We start from the raw sequence: 19,600 nt of genomic DNA on the forward strand, positions 1-19,600 counted from the left end.
TTCAGTTCTTTTGAACTATTATGAAACGATAGTTTTTCAGGTAACTTCTGCATTTGAACGTAATCGATATAGCATTATATCGATGTTTCGTGCTGGCATCTCTAGTGCAAAGTGTATTTAAGTGCCGTTGCGCACGGCTGTCGAAGCAAAATAGCAACACAGACGGACGAGTGCGATTGTCAGCCTACCGAAGTAGTCGTCACTTATCAACAACGGGATTCGAAGCAGAAAAATTGTGAGCAGCAGAAATAGCAACAGCAACATGATACCAACAATAACGAGAAACTATCAGAATGTGGTCATTAGCACGGGCAACATCATCAACAACGAGCTGGGACAGCGCAAATCCAACGAGGAGCTATACGACGGCCTGAAAATCACGCTGCACAATGACCCAAAGTCGGAGAGCGTGGTGGTTGAGATCGACAAGCTGCATGGCCGCGTGCTCTGTGCCACACAGGAGCTGAACAGCAAACTGACAGAGAACGGACGCAATGAGATTAGCATCGGTGCAAAGATATTCCTCAACAAAAACTCCACGGAGTGCATCAATCAGGCAGTCGAGGCACTACTCAACATACTCAATGTGACGCATGTGGACAATGTGGTGCTGGCCTACCATCCCAATGTGTCAGCCGTTGCCAGCGCAACAACTGTGGCCACAACAGCAACATCTGCGTCGGTAAAGAGCCCCTGCTCCGAGGGCAACGACAGCAGCGTCAACGATGCAGCCAACAGCTGGAGTGCACGCAACGGCGCCCAGGGCATAGCCGAACTGAAGCTACTCTACAAGGCCCTCGAGCAGTATGCGGACAAGCAACAAATCAAACAGTTGGGTATTGCCGATCTCGATGCACCCGCACTGGCAGAGCTATACCAATCGGCCAAAGTTGCGCCCACCATAGCACAGGTGAGTCTGGCCGCTTGCTGCGTGGTGCCCGCCGAACTCCAGGAATTCTGTCGCGATCATGAGCTGGTGCTCAACACACACAGTGATCCCGAGCTGCTGCTGCCCGAGGAGCAGTTCTCTGGCCTAGCACCCGGCTACTCGATTGATTGGTCTCTGCGCTACCAGGTGCATGTGCGCTGTCGCGGCGTACTCACGGCCAAGGGCTACATTGTGGGCGCCTCTCAGCCGGGCGCCAATAATTGAGTTTAGCGGCATAGTTCAAAGCTAAGCTGAATTTTTAATATAGTATATATATATGTGTATGTATATGTATGTATACATGTAGTACTGTACTTATTGTTTGTTATACAAAACCCAAGATCGAGATGAGAACAGAAAAGTGAGAGCCATTCGACTGAGTGCGCGCTTCAAACGATTTGATTGTGAACAGTTTTGCTGATTTTTTTTCTCTTTGAATATAAACAGTTACTGAAACCACTAAATTACCGTTTTGTTTTTCATCTAACAATTATTTGTAACAATTTTTTTCTGGCCCAATACACAATCCCGCAGCGAGTGGTATTGGTAACCGGTTTGCGGGCTCGCAAAATCAAGTATAGAGGTATGTAATTGTAATACCATATAAACATATACTGTGTGTAAATATACATAGATGTATCCGCTGAAATAGCAAACAGTCGTTATCGTTAATCGTTATCGTAATCACTGAGAGACAGCGCCGCGTAATGCGAGGTGTTGGGTACATCGCTTCATTTGACCCTTTCCGCATCTGACTCTTGTCTGGGTTTATGTCTGGCCTTAGGCCCCGCACAAATCACGTGGCTGCGCTGCTTGCCGTTATTTTTTATTTATAAACACCTATGTAATCGGCCGTCGGGATTAGAACTGCCGTAAAGGTATTTTAAATATATTGCCGCTGAGATGCTATCAGATAGGAAGTCGCACAAGTGCCACCGGGCGACACTTCAAGTGCCACAAGAGTAAAAAAAATATAAAAATAAACAATGGCAAAAACTTATAATAATAACTTTAACAATATATTGGAATCCTAATCAGTAAGCACTTGAACTTTATAGCCGTTATATACAGTGCCAACTCGAGTGTAGCGCACATTTTCAGTCGTTCTGGCTGCCCAATAGACAGCGGCCTTGCCGCTAACTATGTATGGAAATCTACATACTATGTATGTTATGTATGCATACAAATATGTATGTATATGAGTTTCTAATTAAGCAGTGTCGTCATCGGTCCAATGCACCAAAGGCTTGCCCAGGCATAGTGTGTCCACTTTTGTGGTGAAATTAAATAAATTATTATCCAGACAAACACACATAAACAAATGAATAGTATGTACATATGTGTGCATATAGAATGCTGCATGCATACATTTGTATACATACAAACATACATGCATACATATTTGTAATAAAAATCCCACGACAACAACAACAGCAAATGCCTAAGAACAAAACAAAAATCGAAAAATTGTTGCTGCCGCTGCCCACAGCGACTGCGAAGTCTTCGTGACTTGCGTTTCTAGCCCTAAAGTGTAAGCGAGCTAGCTATATAGCGTGTGAGTGAGTCAGGCGAGTATTTAGCTAGCGATCTTCGTGCGTGTGTGCGTGCGGGCGTGTGTGTGTGGGCGTTGTGGGGTTCCAGGCGCAGGGCCTGGAAAGCGTTTCGGCTAATTTCGTCACGGGCGTGCGACAAGTGATGCACGATGACAAGTGATAAAGTTCTCAGGGAAATTATCAGATAGAACGACTTACGCGAATATTGGCTGCAACACGTTTCCACATAAATCAGCTAAATTGTGATATAATGGAACCGCCTGGAAGGTAATCAGTTCGTACGACTATAGTAGAAAATGTTGAGATTTTAAAGCGAATTTTATTTGAAATCAACTTTAGCAAATGACGACGACTCACTGACCGTATACTTAATATGCCCGTACTAATGCAATCATTGCAAACAAAATATATTTAACTTATGCATGACTTGACAAATATAAGTCACATGTGCATTTGCGGTGTAATTATAAGACGGATAAATGACTAACTAACTATGCTTATCTTGAAAGTTAGCTAATTCTCAGCCCGTCTCAATTTTACAGTTGCATTTAAAAATAGAATACCGTTCAGTGAATGATCAATCGAACAGGTTCCAATTGGACAATGAACTGTAGCTGTCATCGAACCAGTTTTTTTACTTTTAAAATAGTATTTTTTTTTTGAAAATAATGTAATTTAAATTTGTAAGTGTATGAATAAATTGGCCCCCACTAACGCTGTCAATAGTTGGTTTCAGGCATGTGAAAAATATGGTTCACGAACAGAGCCCCAGGGCGATGCATTGTTCCGAACCGTGAACCGAACTAGCACCCATTTGTTTCTTCGGGATTCCAGCCGCAATACAGATGAATGTACACTTGAAATGACACCATAACATTTGTTAAGTCTTTATTTAAATTAATTGAATAGGTAATCTTCATCATGTTGTTCTTCTGTACTCACATTTCGTTAGCGATCTTTAATATATCTCTCAAGTAAATCATCTTTATGTTTCCTTAGTACAGTTTTTAAATATTATTTATAATGGCTGTTTCATCATTCTAATTGTACATAGTTAACAGACACCAAAAATACACACGGAATCTTAAAGAATTTTTTTTTTCTTTTTAGTAGAATAACATGCATTTCACTTATGGAGTTACATTTGATAAGAACTTTTGCCAGCTTATCCATTTGCACTATGCGCCTTTTGAAGTCTAAATTTCATTTCAGCTATTCTAATAAACATTTATCATACATTGTAATGATGTACTGTGTGTGTGTATGTATATATATATGTATGTGTGCCATAGAGTATACTTGTATTCGACCTTTAACACCTTAGTTAATAAGTTACAATTAGATTGCGTCATAAACTATATTTCTCATCATATTGCGAATGGAAAATTAATAATAATACTTTGTAAACGATCTCTTTGGGGAACGGACGGCGGTTATTTTGTTTTCTTTTTGACAATTTGTTCAATTCTTTGCACTAAATAACAAATACAACTAATTAAACTAACACAATTCAATGCGAATGAATTCGTTGTTTTAGATAATTTATGTCTGATCCGAACTGAGCTTTGTTTTTGGGGTTCGGGATTGGGATCGTGGCTTAAGCTAGGTTCGTTGCTGTTCCTCGTGCCTTGGGATTGGTTAATCGAGGATAAAAAACTTTATCAAAAAATGTTGAATAAATATTTACAAAAAATTTGTACACAATACATTTGCTGTGTTGGTCGATCGTAGTCTCATCTTAAATGATTCATAATTTAATATAATGGACTCTTGGTTTATAATAAATTCTCTTAAGTTTTGCCATCTGTTGTTTGTTTGTTTTATGGTACGGAAGTCCTCAAGCTACAACATTTTGAATAGGGTAGGGTAGAAACTTGAAGAGATTTAGCTTACAGTAAACACATAGATCTGAAGAACATTCAGCTAATTTACACATACACATATAGAATTACGGAGTGTAACTATGCGTATAACTATAGTTATAGACATTTAACACTTTGCATATTTAGATAGCGCACTTATTTGAAATTCACACAAAGTACTTTATCTGTCAAATGGAATGCTTACTGTAGTTGCGTAATGCTGATTCGGCCGTATAGTTAGGGGGCATGCAGAACTTACTAGTACAAGAACCGAGTACTTAGCTAAACACAAAACATTTCTGGACTAGTTGCAAACAACTTGAAGCAGCACACCCGTTTTTACAGGGCATTTCGCGCCATAAACTACATGTAATAAATACAACAATGTAATTTCAAGATCTGTGTTTTGTTCAGTTGCTTTTCATTTTTCTTTTTGTTTTTGTTACATATCTTCAACATTTAGTTAATGCCAATATATTTTTAAAAAATATTTCGCATTCTATATGCCAGCTTTACAATCTAAAAACTATGCTTAAATATTTTGTATAATCCGATTGGAATTGTTAATTGTAATTATAGAGAACACATACAATACACATACATCAAGAGAGTTTTCACTTAAAATGCATTTACATACATTTATACATATATATATACTGACATTTAAATATAATTTTTAAATTAATTTTCTTGTTCGTTTCAACATTCAGATTTGTTATATTCAAAAATGCGTGCGCCTAAAAAATTGCCACAAAAATACAATCAAAACATTTTGTTTGCTTAACTACAAAAATACATATATAATATAGTATATGTTACAATAAAATACATATAATTATGTAAAACATAGATATATATATATATAATCTACATGCATTATAATATTGGTGTAATTTGTTGCACTTACGCTTAAACCAGCTTCTAAAACAACTAACAACAATTAATTTATGTGCCGTATATACATATGTATGTATGCGCATGGTGTGTGTTTTTGTGTCTGTGTGTATAAAACTATTTAAAATATAATACCATTTCATTACAATTTCATATATAACATCATCTTTTGTCCTCCTCTAACATACATATGTAAGTAATTCAGTCTAATTTGGGAATTTGGTCGTCAAACTTGGCTGGGCACAGTGGAGCTCCCCCCCAAAAAGCAAAAACCAAATTAAGAAGCCAACAATAATAATTAAGTGTGTGTGTGTGTGTGTGTGTGTAGGGTACATTTTTGATTGCTAGAATATTTCACAGCTATCAGGGCTGCACGTTCCAGTTCACAGCTTTTCGGTTCGTTTCGTTAACCTGGTTTTCTACAGCGAGGAACTTTTGTAAAGGTTCAAACTCTAGCTTCCAAAATTCTTTGCAACTTTTTGAAGAGAAACATATCTTTTGGGATGTGGGGAAATGGGCAGTGGAATATCTATTGGCAAATATTTATGAATTGTGTTTATTTCTCAAGTTCAGAAGTTTTAGAATCGATATTTGCTCGTTCTTAAACAAATTATGTAAGCAAAAGGATGTATTTTTAAAGGTTGTGCTTCAGAATGATGAACGCATAAAACATAATATTTAAAAATCACGTCTGCCAAAGAACCAAGAACATTTTTAGAATCAAAAAATTAAAGAATCAATGATTAAGATTAAAATGAAATAACCCAGATAAGGAGGGAGAATAGAGAAGCGCATGATAAATGCATAGATTTGTATCGGAAAATAACAAATTTGTGCATAGAACTTAATTCTCGATTGATCATGCCTGTGGCAGCTATAAAATATGGTGTTTTGATTCCTTTAAAGAGCGAGGACGGTTTGCATGTAAACAAGCAGATGGACAGAAGGATTTGGCTATATCGACATGACTGTTAATATTGTTTAGGAATATATATTCAGGAAATGTCTTTTTCTATTCGTTAGACATCGGCATGAAGCGTAATTCGATTTGCTTTCGTTTGTTCCTCTTGCTGCTTATAAAAAACCAAATTGTAAACCCGAGTTGAGACTTCGTTAGCCGCCCTGCTAGCTGTGCACTCCAGCATAATTGAGCTGTTTCAGCAGCTCTTAAATCAAATGGGATTTGCGATTGGAATGCTCGATGGCCGCCAGCAGCTCGTGCTTCTGCCGCACATAGAGGCGGCCCTTCTTCCAGGGACTCTGCAGCTGGAGCGGCTTGAAGTCGTCGCGCAGACAACGCTCCCGGGCACCAATGACGGCGACGAGGCAAAAGTTGTCCAGCATGTCGGCGCTATAGATGGGTCCCTTGCTGCCCTTCAGCACGGCGGCCATGTTAAGCTGTTTGACGACCAGGTTGATGACCTCGCGGGCGGTTGTCTTGGGCGTCACGTGCAGCTTGAGACTGGTGCCGCTGGCCAGGCCCGTGTTGTAGGCGGTGTAGACCTGAATGATGCCTGCGCCTGTCGAGCTCTGCTCGGCATTGAGGCTAGAACAGCTGGCCGTGTCCTCCTCGCTGCTGTGTTGCGCCAGGCTCTTGGTGGAGGAGGCCTTCGAGGTGCTGGCCACGGGCTCTTCGCTACTGCCCAGTGGCCTCAGCTCCGGCTGCAGTGCCGACAGTGAGCTCTTCAAATAAAGTCCGCCCTCGCGCAAATTGGCGCTGGAGGCAGCCTTCACCCTGTACTCCGCGGCAGGCTTCAGCGGCTTGTGCTCCAGATCCGTGGCGAAGGCACCACTGCCCGTGCGCAACGAGACACTGGAGCCGGCCAGATAAGGAGCCGAGCTGGAGCTGTGCACGGTGATAAGCGGCGTGGAAATGGGCCCAATGTTGGAGCTGGTGCGTTTGCGCTGCGCGGCGGCTGCTGCCTGCGAATGACGCAGTGCATCCGCCAGTGTGTCATCGGAACGGGAGGGCGGCAGCGCAAAAACGCTGCTGCTGCCATCGGAGGCGGAGTCCACAGCGGAGTAAAAGCTGCGCGCAGTGTATGCGGAGCTCACGGAGTCGCCGCTGTTCTTGCGCAGCGAGACATCCGAGCAAGTGGAGGCGGCGTACTCATTGCTCGTCACCTGGAGCAGCTGCTGCTGTGGTTGTTGTTGCTGCTGCTGCGGCTGCTTGTCACGTTCGTCTTGAAGGGTGGCCTGCGCTGACGGCGTTTGGGCGCTCTGACCCAAATTCGTTTCAGATTTGGAGTGTTCCGGCTTGTTCTGCCTGTTAGAATCCTCATTGGAACCCGGACCCGGCCAGCTGCCGCGACCTGTCTTGCTGAACCTGGTCTCGCGCAGCGGTAGCTGCAGCAGCTGCTTGCCGTCGCCTTCCTCGTGTCGTAGCTGGGCAAAGTCGAGTATTTCGCGCATGGCCAGCGCCGGCTGGGCATGCTTATTGCGCGCATAGGCCACCACATCCATCAGCCAGCGAACGCTCTTCCACACCATCGTCAGATTGGTGCTCAGCTCCTGCAATGTGGCCAGACGCTCCTTGGCAGCTTGAAGTTCGCTGCTAGAAAAGGCCTCGCGATGCGAGTGCGTGGCCAGCGCCGTGTCCAGTTCCAGGATGCAGGAGAGTCGTGCATATTTCTGCACAATGGCCGGCTGATAGGTGCGCAGATGGATCATCTCGAAGGCCTGTATGCTCAGGCTGACCAGATCGTCGCGCTGCAGCAGCAGCTCGGACTGGCCGGGCACGGCACATGATGACTCCACCGAAGGGCAAACAATTAGAAAGCTAATATCGCGACTATGCTCTATGACCTCCACATCGTAGAGGCGATGCGTGGCCGCATCCGTTGCCTTAATGCTCATGCTGGCCAACAGCTTGTGCATCGCATTGCTGAGATCGTGTAGGAAAAGACGCTGTACCTCGGTTGCCGGACTGTTGCCATTGCCATCGCCTGGTGTACTGAAGTCGAGCGGCAGGCGCAGCGGATTGTTTTCGGTGCGATGCAGCACCTGCCACTCCTCGGCCGTAATGTGGCTGTTTTCGCGCACCTTACAGTGGGGAAGCACATTGGGTGTCTTCACCGGCACGACCACCTGTATCTGATCCATGGAGCACTGCATCTTCAGATAGCCCAAATAGAGACCCGGCTCTAGACGCTGGAGCGCTGCCTGCTGATAGTGCAGCTGTTCGCCAATGCTCGAGATGAGCAGCTCGTTGATGGTGTAATCCTCGTGCAGGGCACCCAGCTTCTTTTGGAGCTTGCTGACCGGCAGCCAGCGTGAGTTGATGATGGAGACAGCCTTCTGGCTCTTCACCGACTGAATGCAGGTGAGCACCACGGTGCCCTGTGCATCTCGGAGTGGTTTATAATACAGCTGGCCAAGATCGTTGATGCCCAGCGCCGACTGCATCTGGCAGACGGCCGAAAGAAGTTTGGTGCGAAAGTGTACCGGCGAGGTTAGATTCCGTTCCATGTCCGTGCGCAACGATTTCACATCTTCCCAAGTGCAGGCGACCTTCATTAGCCAATAGTAGTCCATGTGCAATGCACTCGGATATGATTCATCGATCTCAATGACAGGCGGAAAGTCCTCGCTGGTGACCAGCACCTTGTCATCGCAGTGCACAATGCACGAGAAGTAGATGCCGCTGTATAGACCATGGAATACACAAAAGGATTAATTCCTAAGCAGAATATGCATCTCTCTATTTAGTCTTACCGTCGCAGCGTCTTCTGGAACTTGGAGGTGACTGAGAAAAGCTGCTTGATGGTCGTCTTTTTCTTCGGATTGCGACGCTGCACGCTGCACGGATCGAGCGTTAGCTCTGAAACATCTGCGGGTCGAGCCGAACGTACGGCCGTAAACAGATTGTCCAATATGCATTGGCGGCCATAGAAACGATCCTCCCGATTATCCAAGTCACGCCAGGCTGTAGAGAAAGCAGAGGATAAGTCAAGAAATCCATAAAGTCTAGCCTTAACAGCAGCCATTACTATTACTGTGAATGGGTCAAAGGCTGCCCCTCCACGGCTACTCACTTGAGGGCACAACGCTGGCGGGCACCGAGTTGCGATAGGCGCCCCAACCCTTGACATTGCCGCAGGCGGCGCGCAGGAAGTAGCGGCGGCCCTGGGTGAGGCCAGCTATGTGACACTGGGCGCCCATGGTGCCATGGAAACTAATCCACTCGAGCAGTTCCCGCTCGCCCACTACATTGTTGAAGTCGGCGCGTGTTGACCATTGAACTGCGGTAAATGGAGAAATGTCAACAACAAATCAAATTTCTGGCGACCGCAGAGCTGCGGCTGACCGCAGCACTGGGTTGGGTGGCTTTACCTTTGAATTTGGTGCCGATGGCGCCCTCAAAGGGTTCGAGTATTTGCAAGCTAATGGAATTGTCGCCGGTTACATCGACTACAACGGAGGCGGGTGCATCTGGTGGTCGCGCCTGGTCCCAGCCAAGAAGCATGCGTCGCAGCCCCTTGACGCGTCGCTCCCAAATGCCAATCTGTTTGTCCACCTCGTTGCCCGTGCAGCCGGTAACCGAGGAGCCCGTATTGCCTGGAATCCAAATGGAAACTTATAAGGAATGTGTCTTTGATTGGCATTGCGGAGCTCACTCACCAATTATAATGCTGGATATGGAGGGTCTCGATGTAAAGACGGGCGCACACAGTCCCTCCGGTCCGCTGAGATCGTGTATGCGTGACTCGGCGTCCTTGAGCAGGCCGTTCAGTTTGGTGCCAATGCTGTCCACGGAAACTGCAAATGGGCAATGGATTGAAAGTTAGTTAAAACATCCTTGAACGGGTCGCCAAATCATATATGTACATTGAGTACCCTCCAGGGCGCCATGCTGCAGCAGCATTTTGGTCATGGAGCGATTGTTGCTCAGCACGGCCACATCCAGCGCTGAGAGTCCATCCGTATTGATGCTGTGGATTAGTGAAAACATGTGTAAATACTGAATAAAAAAGAATCTTATATTTAAAATAAATTCAAGCTCAAGTACAAAGCTTCTTCCTTTATCCCAAATAGACTGCCCTCTCTCTTCCTGGAAGATCAGAGGTTTTGTAGTGAAATGGATGGAAGATTTGTTTATCTCAGATTCTATATAAGATAGAGAAACCAGTTTGATATGTGGGATGAAGAATGCGTCAGCTTACCTAGGCTTAATGTATTGGTAAGTCTAGATAGATTAGTCCCTATTCTTTTTTCTTCACTTTTTCTTTTTGAGACCGCTTGGGAATCTTACACCCCCCTCTTCACCCCATTTACCTGCTCACTCGCACTTACCTATTGACATCCACGTCGGTGGATTCGAGTATGGTGCGAGCCTTATCCAGATGTCCGTGCTCCACGGCGGAGAAGAGAGCTGTGGATAAAGAACAAAGAAGAGCCGATTATAATCATCAATTTAAATAGACAAGTGATTGGATTTAGAAATTTAGACATTGGCGAACAGAAAGCAGCGCGAACCCGTGTGCCTACCGTGCAAGTGGAGATTGCTTTGGGTCAGCTTGTCCAGCTGTGCCTGGGCAAGCTTTAGCTGTTTTTTGGACATTTTGCTGACACGCGGATGCGGCGTATTGCCCGGGATTTTGTTGCGCAGCTGCACCGGCAGCCGATGCACCGAAAGCTGATGCTGCTGTTGCACATTGGCCGCGATGTTCTCATCGGTGGCTGAAAGTTGCTCGTGCTCGTGCTCGGGCATCTGATCCTCGTGCTCGTCGCGCAGCTTGGCATTTTTGGGCTGGGAATGGCGCGAGATGCGTAGCTGTGGGCCGGCCGGCGCCTGCTGCTGGTGCTGCTGTTGCTGCTGCTGTGGCAACAGGAATTCCATTTCGCGCAGATCCTGGGCGTGGCATGAAATGGCAGTGCGCAGCTTGGCGACAGCCGCGTGCTGGGTAAGCTGTTCCGACCAGCGAAAGGCGCTGCTTGGCGGCGACAGCAACGCAGCGGTATAATAGGTGGGATAGTTGTCCTGATTGTTGTTATCCTGACAGTCAAACGACTCCGGCTGATGCTTAACGCGCAGTTTGACAGGCTCAAAGAGCTCGCTCTCACACGAACTGGGCAAAATGTTGTCTGTTTGTGGGTGGGGAGTTGGCGGGTGTTGGATTTGGAATAGAAATCATAAGTTGTAATTAAACAAAAAATGCAATTAATAAAACTTAATATTAAATGAAATGTTTAACATAAATTATGCATACATAGATGCTATATACAAATGTAAATAAACCAGCTAGAGCCCGATGTAAACGAAAGATGTGTATATATAAATATGGGATATGCTCGTTAATTGCCAGCAATTGCAATTAATTAATTAATTATTAATTACTAATGGGTCCCGTCGGACGCTTCTGTTTTGTTTGTTTTTGTTTTTGTTTCTGTTGAATGACCAATATCCAATTTGATTAATTACGAACAACAATGCAGCACTGCGTGTGTGTATGTGAGTGTGTTACATGTGTATATGTATATGTAAGTGTATGTGTAGGTGTGTGTTATGGCATGCACTAAAGCAGCGCTAGATTAGATCGCAGTGGCAGAATAGCATAGCAAAACCCACCCAAGCAAACCACCAATAACCACCCAACCAACCACCTAGCCACAACTTTTAATTATGCAGTGTCCCAAAGTTAAAATGCAATTTAGTCCGGAATGAACTGTGTACTTTTCTGCTTCAATTCACAGCCCTAATGCCGAAAGCTATAAAAAGTTATTTAATGGCAAATATCTGATATTTTCATAAAACAAACTATATTTAAGAAAATTGCTCAATTTAAAATATATTTTGACTATAAGAGAAAAAAACATAACAAAAAAAATAATTATTTGAATAGAACTTTAATAATTCAAGAATCATTTTCAATTTTGTTTGTGAATAATGCATAGCTTGAGCTTATTGAGAATAAAGTTTAATTTTGTTTTTTTTTAAAATAACTTTTTATAATGTTGAAATCAAATTGATATTAAAACTTTAAAAGTTACTCAAAATATTTTAATAACAAAATTTGGTGTTATTGAAACACGAAAGTTTTAACTTGTCAATGTTTTTTTTTTCTTTTTTTGAAAAGAGGTTTAGTTAACAAAAATAAAATTTTAATTAAAACTTTAACTTTTTGTCAACATTTTCAAACAAAAATTTTCATTTAATGCATTTTTAGCTTTAACCTTTTAGGTTATTTCAGTGCAAAGTATTGTAGAAAAAAATTTATAATATTTTTTCAGCAGAAATTTTATTAAAATTTAAGTTTTAATTATTATTTTTTTTTTATGTTTCTTGATGTCCAAGATTTTATATTTGTTTTTATTAAAAACCTATTCAATAAAATTATTGAGTTTATTTTTTCGGTTAAGTGCGCGTTAAACTGAATCAGAAAAGTATGCGGCTGCGGCTATGCTGTTGCATAGTGTTATTGCCACTGTAACCCCGCTGAGCCTCAACCCACAACCCGCACCTCAAGCTGACCCATTAATTAGCTGTGCGCGTTTTGGCGGCCAGTCTCAATTGAGCCACATGTGGGTGGTTGAGTGGTGCGCTGGGCTACCCGCTTACCATCATTGGCATAATGACCGCGCAGCTGCAGTGTGGACGTTGACGTTGCCGTCGCTGTCGCCGTTGCCGTCGCCGTCGCTGCTGGCGTCTTCAGCTGGCAGAATTTTGAGAGCTCGTTGAGCGTGTGAAATGATTTTTGTCGTATAAAGTGCGCCGGGGAGCGCAGACAGCTGCCCATCTGCAGCTTCTGCGGGGCGTGGCTATTGTCGTTGTTGCTCTGGTGGCATCTGCAACATCAGACAGCACGTGCGAATAATTTCAATTTATGTAGCATGCCCCAAAAAAAAAAACAAACAAAAATCTCACAAGCACTTGTGTTTAATTATGAAATTGTAATGAAATTCTTGCCGCTTTGGCCATTTGCTCATTTGGACACTGTCCTTGGCCGCAGCTGGCCTTAATGGCATTGAGTAACCCATCGGAAAAGCCCAAGATATGATATATGGACATAATCAATATTCAATTCAATCGGTTGAGTTATTTGAGGCTTGATTATTAAATGGAATTTGGTAACAATTCAAGGATTATGCAATGGAAACTACTAAATGGTAATTAAATAATTGTTTTGAGTTTCTAAGCTGACAGCTTTTTTGCCTTTTATTGACTTTACGTTTCTATATCTGGTGTGAGTTGGACAAGTTTCTCTGAAATGTAGTTTTATTCTTGTCGTGACACAAATTCCTAAGCATCTAAATATTTTTTGGTAACTAGCTTCAATCAATCTCCTTATGTTAGACTACCTCTCCAAAATAATTATGGGCCATATGCATTGACACGAAACAATTTGTAAATCTAGAATATAACAAGCCGAGAAATTATGAAACAGAAGAAATAACTTTTGCGAACTTTTATTCATATTCATGAATAAAATTCATTCAAAATAACGATTCTTTACTATTTCAGTTCAGTTTTTAGCGCCTTCTGATGCCAGACAACCCTTAAGAGTCCTTTCAAGCAATTTCAAAACAGTTCAACAGACTGCTTGCCAGCTGTGGCAAAGAGTTCAATGAACCCATTTTAGGGTATATGAAACGCAATCAAAGTCACAAACAGATTACCATTGAATTTCTGTTGAGCGCAATAAATAGGGTAATCAAAAAAACATGCTTGTCCGGGAGAAAAAAACACATAAACACAACTGGGCGTTCCACTTATAAAATCATTACGAATGTCATGGCTTTTAGTTTATGGTTTGCTAGCAGTTTTATATTTCAGATATATATCTATATATATCCGAAATAGTTTAAGGTGAGACAAAAATAACCACATATATTCTTTTATAATTGAGCTTTCAAAATGACCTCAAAGTCAATAAAACGACTTTCACTTATGCAACGTTTGAGTTCAATTTTTTATCTGTGTTGCGAAAAAGGTGAAGCACGCCAGTTTTCCACCAATTTTTCACTCTAGCCGGTGGAACTTTACAAAACCGAATCGAACATAACATACCAAAAGATAACAGTAAGAATGTCAGCTGCCTAGCTCTCAATGTTTGAGCTGTACGTAGATTACCAATCTGTCAATCTGTCAGTCAGTCAGTCAATCAGTTAGTCAGCCAGTCAATCAATCAGTCAGTTTATATAATAGCTGAGTACTCATATATGGATCAAAAATAAACACCTACGACTGTTTAAATAGGGCATCGGTTTCCTGATGGTGGCCGTTCGCATGCGTGTCGTTCCATAGATGCCCTGTGGGGCGTGGCGCTTGATCTCAGCCAGAACGGGATCACAGCTGGCCTTTGGCGACTCGCTGCCCAGGCGACTGCGCTCCAGATCCGAGTCGAGTGTGGCTTGTGGTGCAATGCGATGACAGTAGCTTTCGGGTATTTGCAGCAGCTGGCAGGCTTTGCGTGGCAGTGCCACGCCCACGGGCAGCGTAGACATCAGCTGCTCAATGCCCAGTTCCAGTTGCTGCTGCTGCCCCTTGCCCTCGCCGTGCTGCTGTTGCATTGTCTGCTTCTGCTGGAGCGGCACAAACTCGCCCTTCACTTTGCTGGTAACCACGGCAACCTTTTCAATTTCATGCCACAAACGCAACGCGTTCACGGCCTTGGATTTGTCCAGCGTCCGGCTGCTGCGACTGCGCGAATGCAAATGCGGACGCAACTTAAAAGGCGACTGCAGCGGCAGGGCGGGGCTGTGCAGCTTGCTCTTGAGGCGCCGCAACGAGGCGCGCACCGAGTGCGAGCGGTGCAAAGCCGGCAGCTCGTCCTTCTCTTCCTGTTCTCTGTTGTTATCCTGCTGCTGCTCCTTGAGCTTGGCATAGGAACTTAACGCACGGCGTCGCTCCATTTGGTGTTATCTTCCGTATTGTTTATCTTTTTTCTACTTCTATATTTCCTTATAATTTTTCATATTTTAAGTGCTCGCGAAGGACACGCTTTTTTCGGTTTTTTTTTATTCCGTTTATTGCAGGATTTTCCGTAGTGCGCGTCGCGTTTACAAAATGAGAACTGAGGCAGCATTCCGAAGTGATTTCAATCCCAACCACGCGTAGGACTCGCTCTCTCTACAATTCGCTCTCTATCCTCTTAGTCCCCTCTCTCTCGTCTCTCTCTATCTCTCTTTCGCATCAGGCATAGCACTTACGTAGCGTGCTGTACACGATATTCGGCTTGATGCATGAGGGTTACAAATAAGGTTAGGTTAGGTAGCTCAGCATACTCTCTCCCTCGCTCTATCCTTCTCCCTGTCATGCGCTCTCTCTCTTTTCCTCTTTAACCCTCACACGACTTATTCAGGAAATATCATTCAGGCAATTGATCGCCGCAGTATACTCACTTTTACTCAGTTTTAGCTTCTATATTTAAATTTAACCTATAAAGAACCTTTTACTTTGAAATGCCGAATATTCAATACCCTTGCAAAAACATAGAATGAATCAAGTCAATTGTAGGAATACTTGGCTATATAAGTACACTCGATTTTATATAGATACTTTATGGAGATGTCCGCTTCTATGCGTTACACATTTCATAACAAAATTATAATACTTTCGGCTAGGGTATACACAATTTAGACCAGGCCAGGTAATTATACCTGCGTTCACTCTTTGAGAAGAAATTCCTGTTTTGCAGAGTTTCTGCCTGTGCTTGTATGTTTCTCTATCTTTATCCGTGCAGCAAATGTGTTCAACAATTCAAGGCGGCATTTCTGAAATCGTAAACCAAACAAATCAGTTGCCCCTCCCCACCCGCCGCCTGCCGGCCTGTCAGATCCTTGTTATTGTTGTTGTTGTTGTAGGTGCTGTCGCTGTCCTCAAGTTGTGCGTTGATTTATCGAGCGTGTCGCGGGGCTCTGTCAACAGCTGTGCACCAGGATTTGGGAAATAGCTGGGCCACTGGCACTCGTGTGGGGGCAACCGGTAATTGGAATTGAAATTGGAAGTGGATATTTCAAGTGGCTTTTGGTGAGGCGTTGCGATGCCTAATTAGACCTATGCATAAAACTGAAGGCTAATTGGAAATATTTGAATTTATGTTACGTTAATAGGCTGGCAAATATTTATCCCATTGAGTAGATGTGAGAAGTGCCCAGGGTCAGGCGATTTGTGTTCTTCATCATAAGGGAAAACAAAGAGGATTTCCAATTAATTTTTCCTTGCTTTTCCAAAGTTTTTTGGTGTGAAAAATGAAAGCTGTCAATAGAGACACGTCAGATTAACTTTTAGTTAAATTAATTACCATTTGCATTTTAGTTGATGCAAAAGTTAAAAAAAAAACCTAATCCAATTTTGAATCTTTATTAAGATTATCTTAAAAAACGTACTTAAAATTTCAAAAATATTTTACTTCATGCTTAATATTAAATAAAATACAATGTTCGCATGAAGTCCTCTCGATTTTTATACTGTTTTAATAGTCTTGAATCTTTGAATAGGTCTGACTTTCTGTGGCAGGCAGTACATATATTTTGGAACCGGCCGGATCGGCCCACTATATCATACAGCAGCCATGGAAATGACTAGCAGAAACGTAGCTTCTTGCTTGGCAAAATATTCTTTTTGCATTTTCTATTTTCCAAGATATTTTCATCAAACTCAGCACCTACAAGCTTTACTCTTCTTTCTCACATATCTGCAAACGGGCAATGCTAAAAAGGAATAAAATTTTCTGCGTGCCTAAATTATCCTTACTCTCTCATTATTTTATATTTAAAGGATAATTGAACATTTATTTTTACTTATGATGACAATTTACTCTTTATTTATACATAGAAATATTTATAAATTTACAAAATTATAAATTTGGTTGAAAACAGAATTTACTAAATTTTTGTCTTAAATGTTTTCACACGCTCGATATATATCTTTTAAGCGAACTCAGTTAACTATACAAAAATTTTACCTGAGTGTCCATTCAACCGAGGTTTTACTTTACACCTATCTTATATGCACAACAAAATATTGTTGTTTGAAGGGGAGTACTTTCATAATTTGGGTATTTCACACTCGGGATTTCAAATGAATATATCCACACACAGTTGTTTATTCCCAAAAATGTTGCACATTTGTTGTTTTATTTTTATTTATTTTTTGTGGCCGCTCCCAAACCCGTTTTCCCTAAGGTGGTCTATGGTTTCCCATTGTCTTGCTAATTTTAGACATTGTCTCATCTCGCTCGCATGCATAACTAACTAGCTTAATACATAGCTGGATAATAAACCTATGTTTAGGCAATTCCATGCCATGCATAGTCCAAAATGATTTGAAGCGGCAAATATGTCTGTTAAATTCATGCGAAATTGTGCGAGGTCAGTGCTCAAATTCAAGCTGGAACTGGAATCTAGACTGTGACGCATATGTTTGGGTTCGTTTTAGATCTTGAAAGCTGAATCACGGCGCTTAGAAAATGGCGCTGAGATGTTCACAGACTGATTAGATGAATAATATTATAATTAGGGTCTGAAAAGTATCAAAGGCGACCTTGACAATTAGCTGAGAAAAAATGCGCTGACTTAATTGAAATCAATTTCAACATAACCCATAAAAACATATTGATACTCAAAAGTTGTTCATTAGAAATTTGTTTATGCCTATGGCTTAAAGCGAAGTAATAAAAATATTAATAATATATGCTTAAACTGATATTCGGTCTATAATAGGTATTGGTAACAAAGTTATCTTCCAAGTAAAAAAATATATGTATTACATTATTTTCCCACATTTATATCAATATCATCTAGTACAAATTTCAGTTAATTAGTTTAGCTCGTTTAGAGCTTAACTGCTCCGCAAAGCCATAATTCTAGGCGCAGTGTCTACATCTTGGCACGTACCTAATAAAGCCCAAGCTTTTCAACAGATATTATCACAGCTAACTTGACCTAAACCCAAACCGAACCCGAACACCGAACCACGAGCCCTACAAAGCTGTCAATTGTGAGCGTGCCATAAATAAAAATTACTGGTCCATAACATTAAAGAGCAGCAAGTTTGCATAGGTCTAGGCTTGAGTGATTGACTAGCAAATACCCTGTAGTAAGAGCAGTCAAATAATATCAACTAACTGGAGCTGAGTATAATACTAGAGAAGAATAAAAAAAAACTGTGCAGCCATGGTGATAAATTCAGGGAGGATCAATCGATTTGGATTACTCGTTTTATTGTTTTGTGAATCGCTAAATAAAATTCGGAGAAAACCCAAAGGAAAATTTAAAAAATAGTCTTTTCGTAATGAATTAAAAGTTTGCTTTGTTTTGGGAATTACACAAAGCAAAAGCCGGATAACGACGAGTAATTTCTTCAATTAAATAAGCTTAAATGTGATATTTTTAATTATTTATTTATTATTAGATCGTTAAAAATAAATAGGTGAAAATGTCCATAAAATAAATATTAACTTCAAGGCATACACATTTTATTTTCTAACTTGTGGGATTCATTTTATTTTTGCTCAACCGCACGCTTTCTTTATAAATGTAAATGCTTACAGGGTATGTGGGACAAGGTAGTGCGTGTATCTTGTGGTTGCAATTGCATGATAATAAAATTTATGAAGCTACGCGGCGTTAAATTGCCACTGCCCCACATAAATCACATGCGTGAACCTATACGCAAAGGTCAGCTGTGGGGCTGTGTGGCTGTTGTGCTTAAAGTGGAGTACACAAACAAGTTAATCTACTTAATAGAGGCGACAGCAGACACTGCCACAATGTGGCACTGACGCAGCTCCTGGCTGGCCCACTCAGGCGTGAGGAGAAAACTGCCTGGGCGGCTCCTTTGCCTGGAACTAACGCCCACTCCGCCCCCTCTCCGGTAGTATCCCGCTGTCAGTTCGCATCAAATTATGCCGATTTTATCTGGCATTTCGTGCTGTCATAATTGTCAAATCTACCACACATTAAACCAACGACAGGCGACGACTTCATTTAAATAAATTTGTCGCTTCCTTAATATAAAAGGCACCGAAAAGACCAGAACTCTAAAGCACTCGCTCGGTTCACTGCGTTCGACTCTCGGCTGGGGGCACTGTGGAATCGTGTCTGTCTGTCTGTCTGGCTGTGGTCTGTCAGTTTAAAGCTGAGCAAAATGCGAGTAAAAAGCATATTTTATGTCTTAGTAAAATATGAAATCGCATTATGAGTGCGGGGAGTCTCGCCCATCCACTAGATATTCTCCCCTCACAGAGCGAACTTTAGCGGAAACGCCAATTGAATCTAAGTAACCAGACATTATGAAGCTAGATAAAGATGTGCGAGGGGGACAGAGAGAGAAATGAGAGAAATGAACGAGAGGGAGAGAGAGAGAGAGGCGTGGGGGGCAGAAGTTAAAGCATGCATACTGATAAATCTTTCTTAAGCTT

At 42.2% G+C, this 19,600-nt stretch overlaps 2 protein-coding genes across 2 annotated transcripts; one reads left to right on the plus strand and one right to left on the minus strand.

Moving 5' to 3' along the window:
• Nucleotides 1–125: 125 nt before the first annotated feature.
• LOC115761622 (glutamate--cysteine ligase regulatory subunit) lies at nt 126–1,391 on the plus strand. The gene has a single exon (XM_030703451.1). It carries the CDS (start codon nt 263–265, stop codon nt 1,151–1,153), a length of 891 nt encoding a protein of 296 aa, XP_030559311.1. The 5' UTR covers nt 126–262; the 3' UTR covers nt 1,154–1,391.
• A 3,804-nt stretch (nt 1,392–5,195) lies between these two features.
• Nucleotides 5,196–11,006, minus strand: LOC115761696. Its single transcript, XM_030703566.1, has 8 exons — nt 10,725–11,006; nt 10,530–10,608; nt 10,065–10,168; nt 9,858–9,995; nt 9,570–9,794; nt 9,272–9,478; nt 8,952–9,162; nt 5,196–8,880 (listed from the first exon to the last, which is right to left on the minus strand). The coding sequence occupies exons 1-8, from the start codon at nt 10,945–10,947 to the stop codon at nt 6,405–6,407; spliced, it is 3,663 nt and encodes a 1,220-aa protein (XP_030559426.1). The 5' UTR covers nt 10,948–11,006; the 3' UTR covers nt 5,196–6,404.
• Between the last annotated feature and the right edge of the window lie 8,594 nt (nt 11,007–19,600).

This window comes from Drosophila novamexicana, unplaced genomic scaffold, assembly GCF_003285875.2.
Source record: "Drosophila novamexicana strain 15010-1031.04,08,12 unplaced genomic scaffold, DnovRS2.1 tig00000485-arrow-pilon, whole genome shotgun sequence".
NCBI lineage: Eukaryota > Metazoa > Arthropoda > Insecta > Diptera > Drosophilidae > Drosophila > Drosophila novamexicana.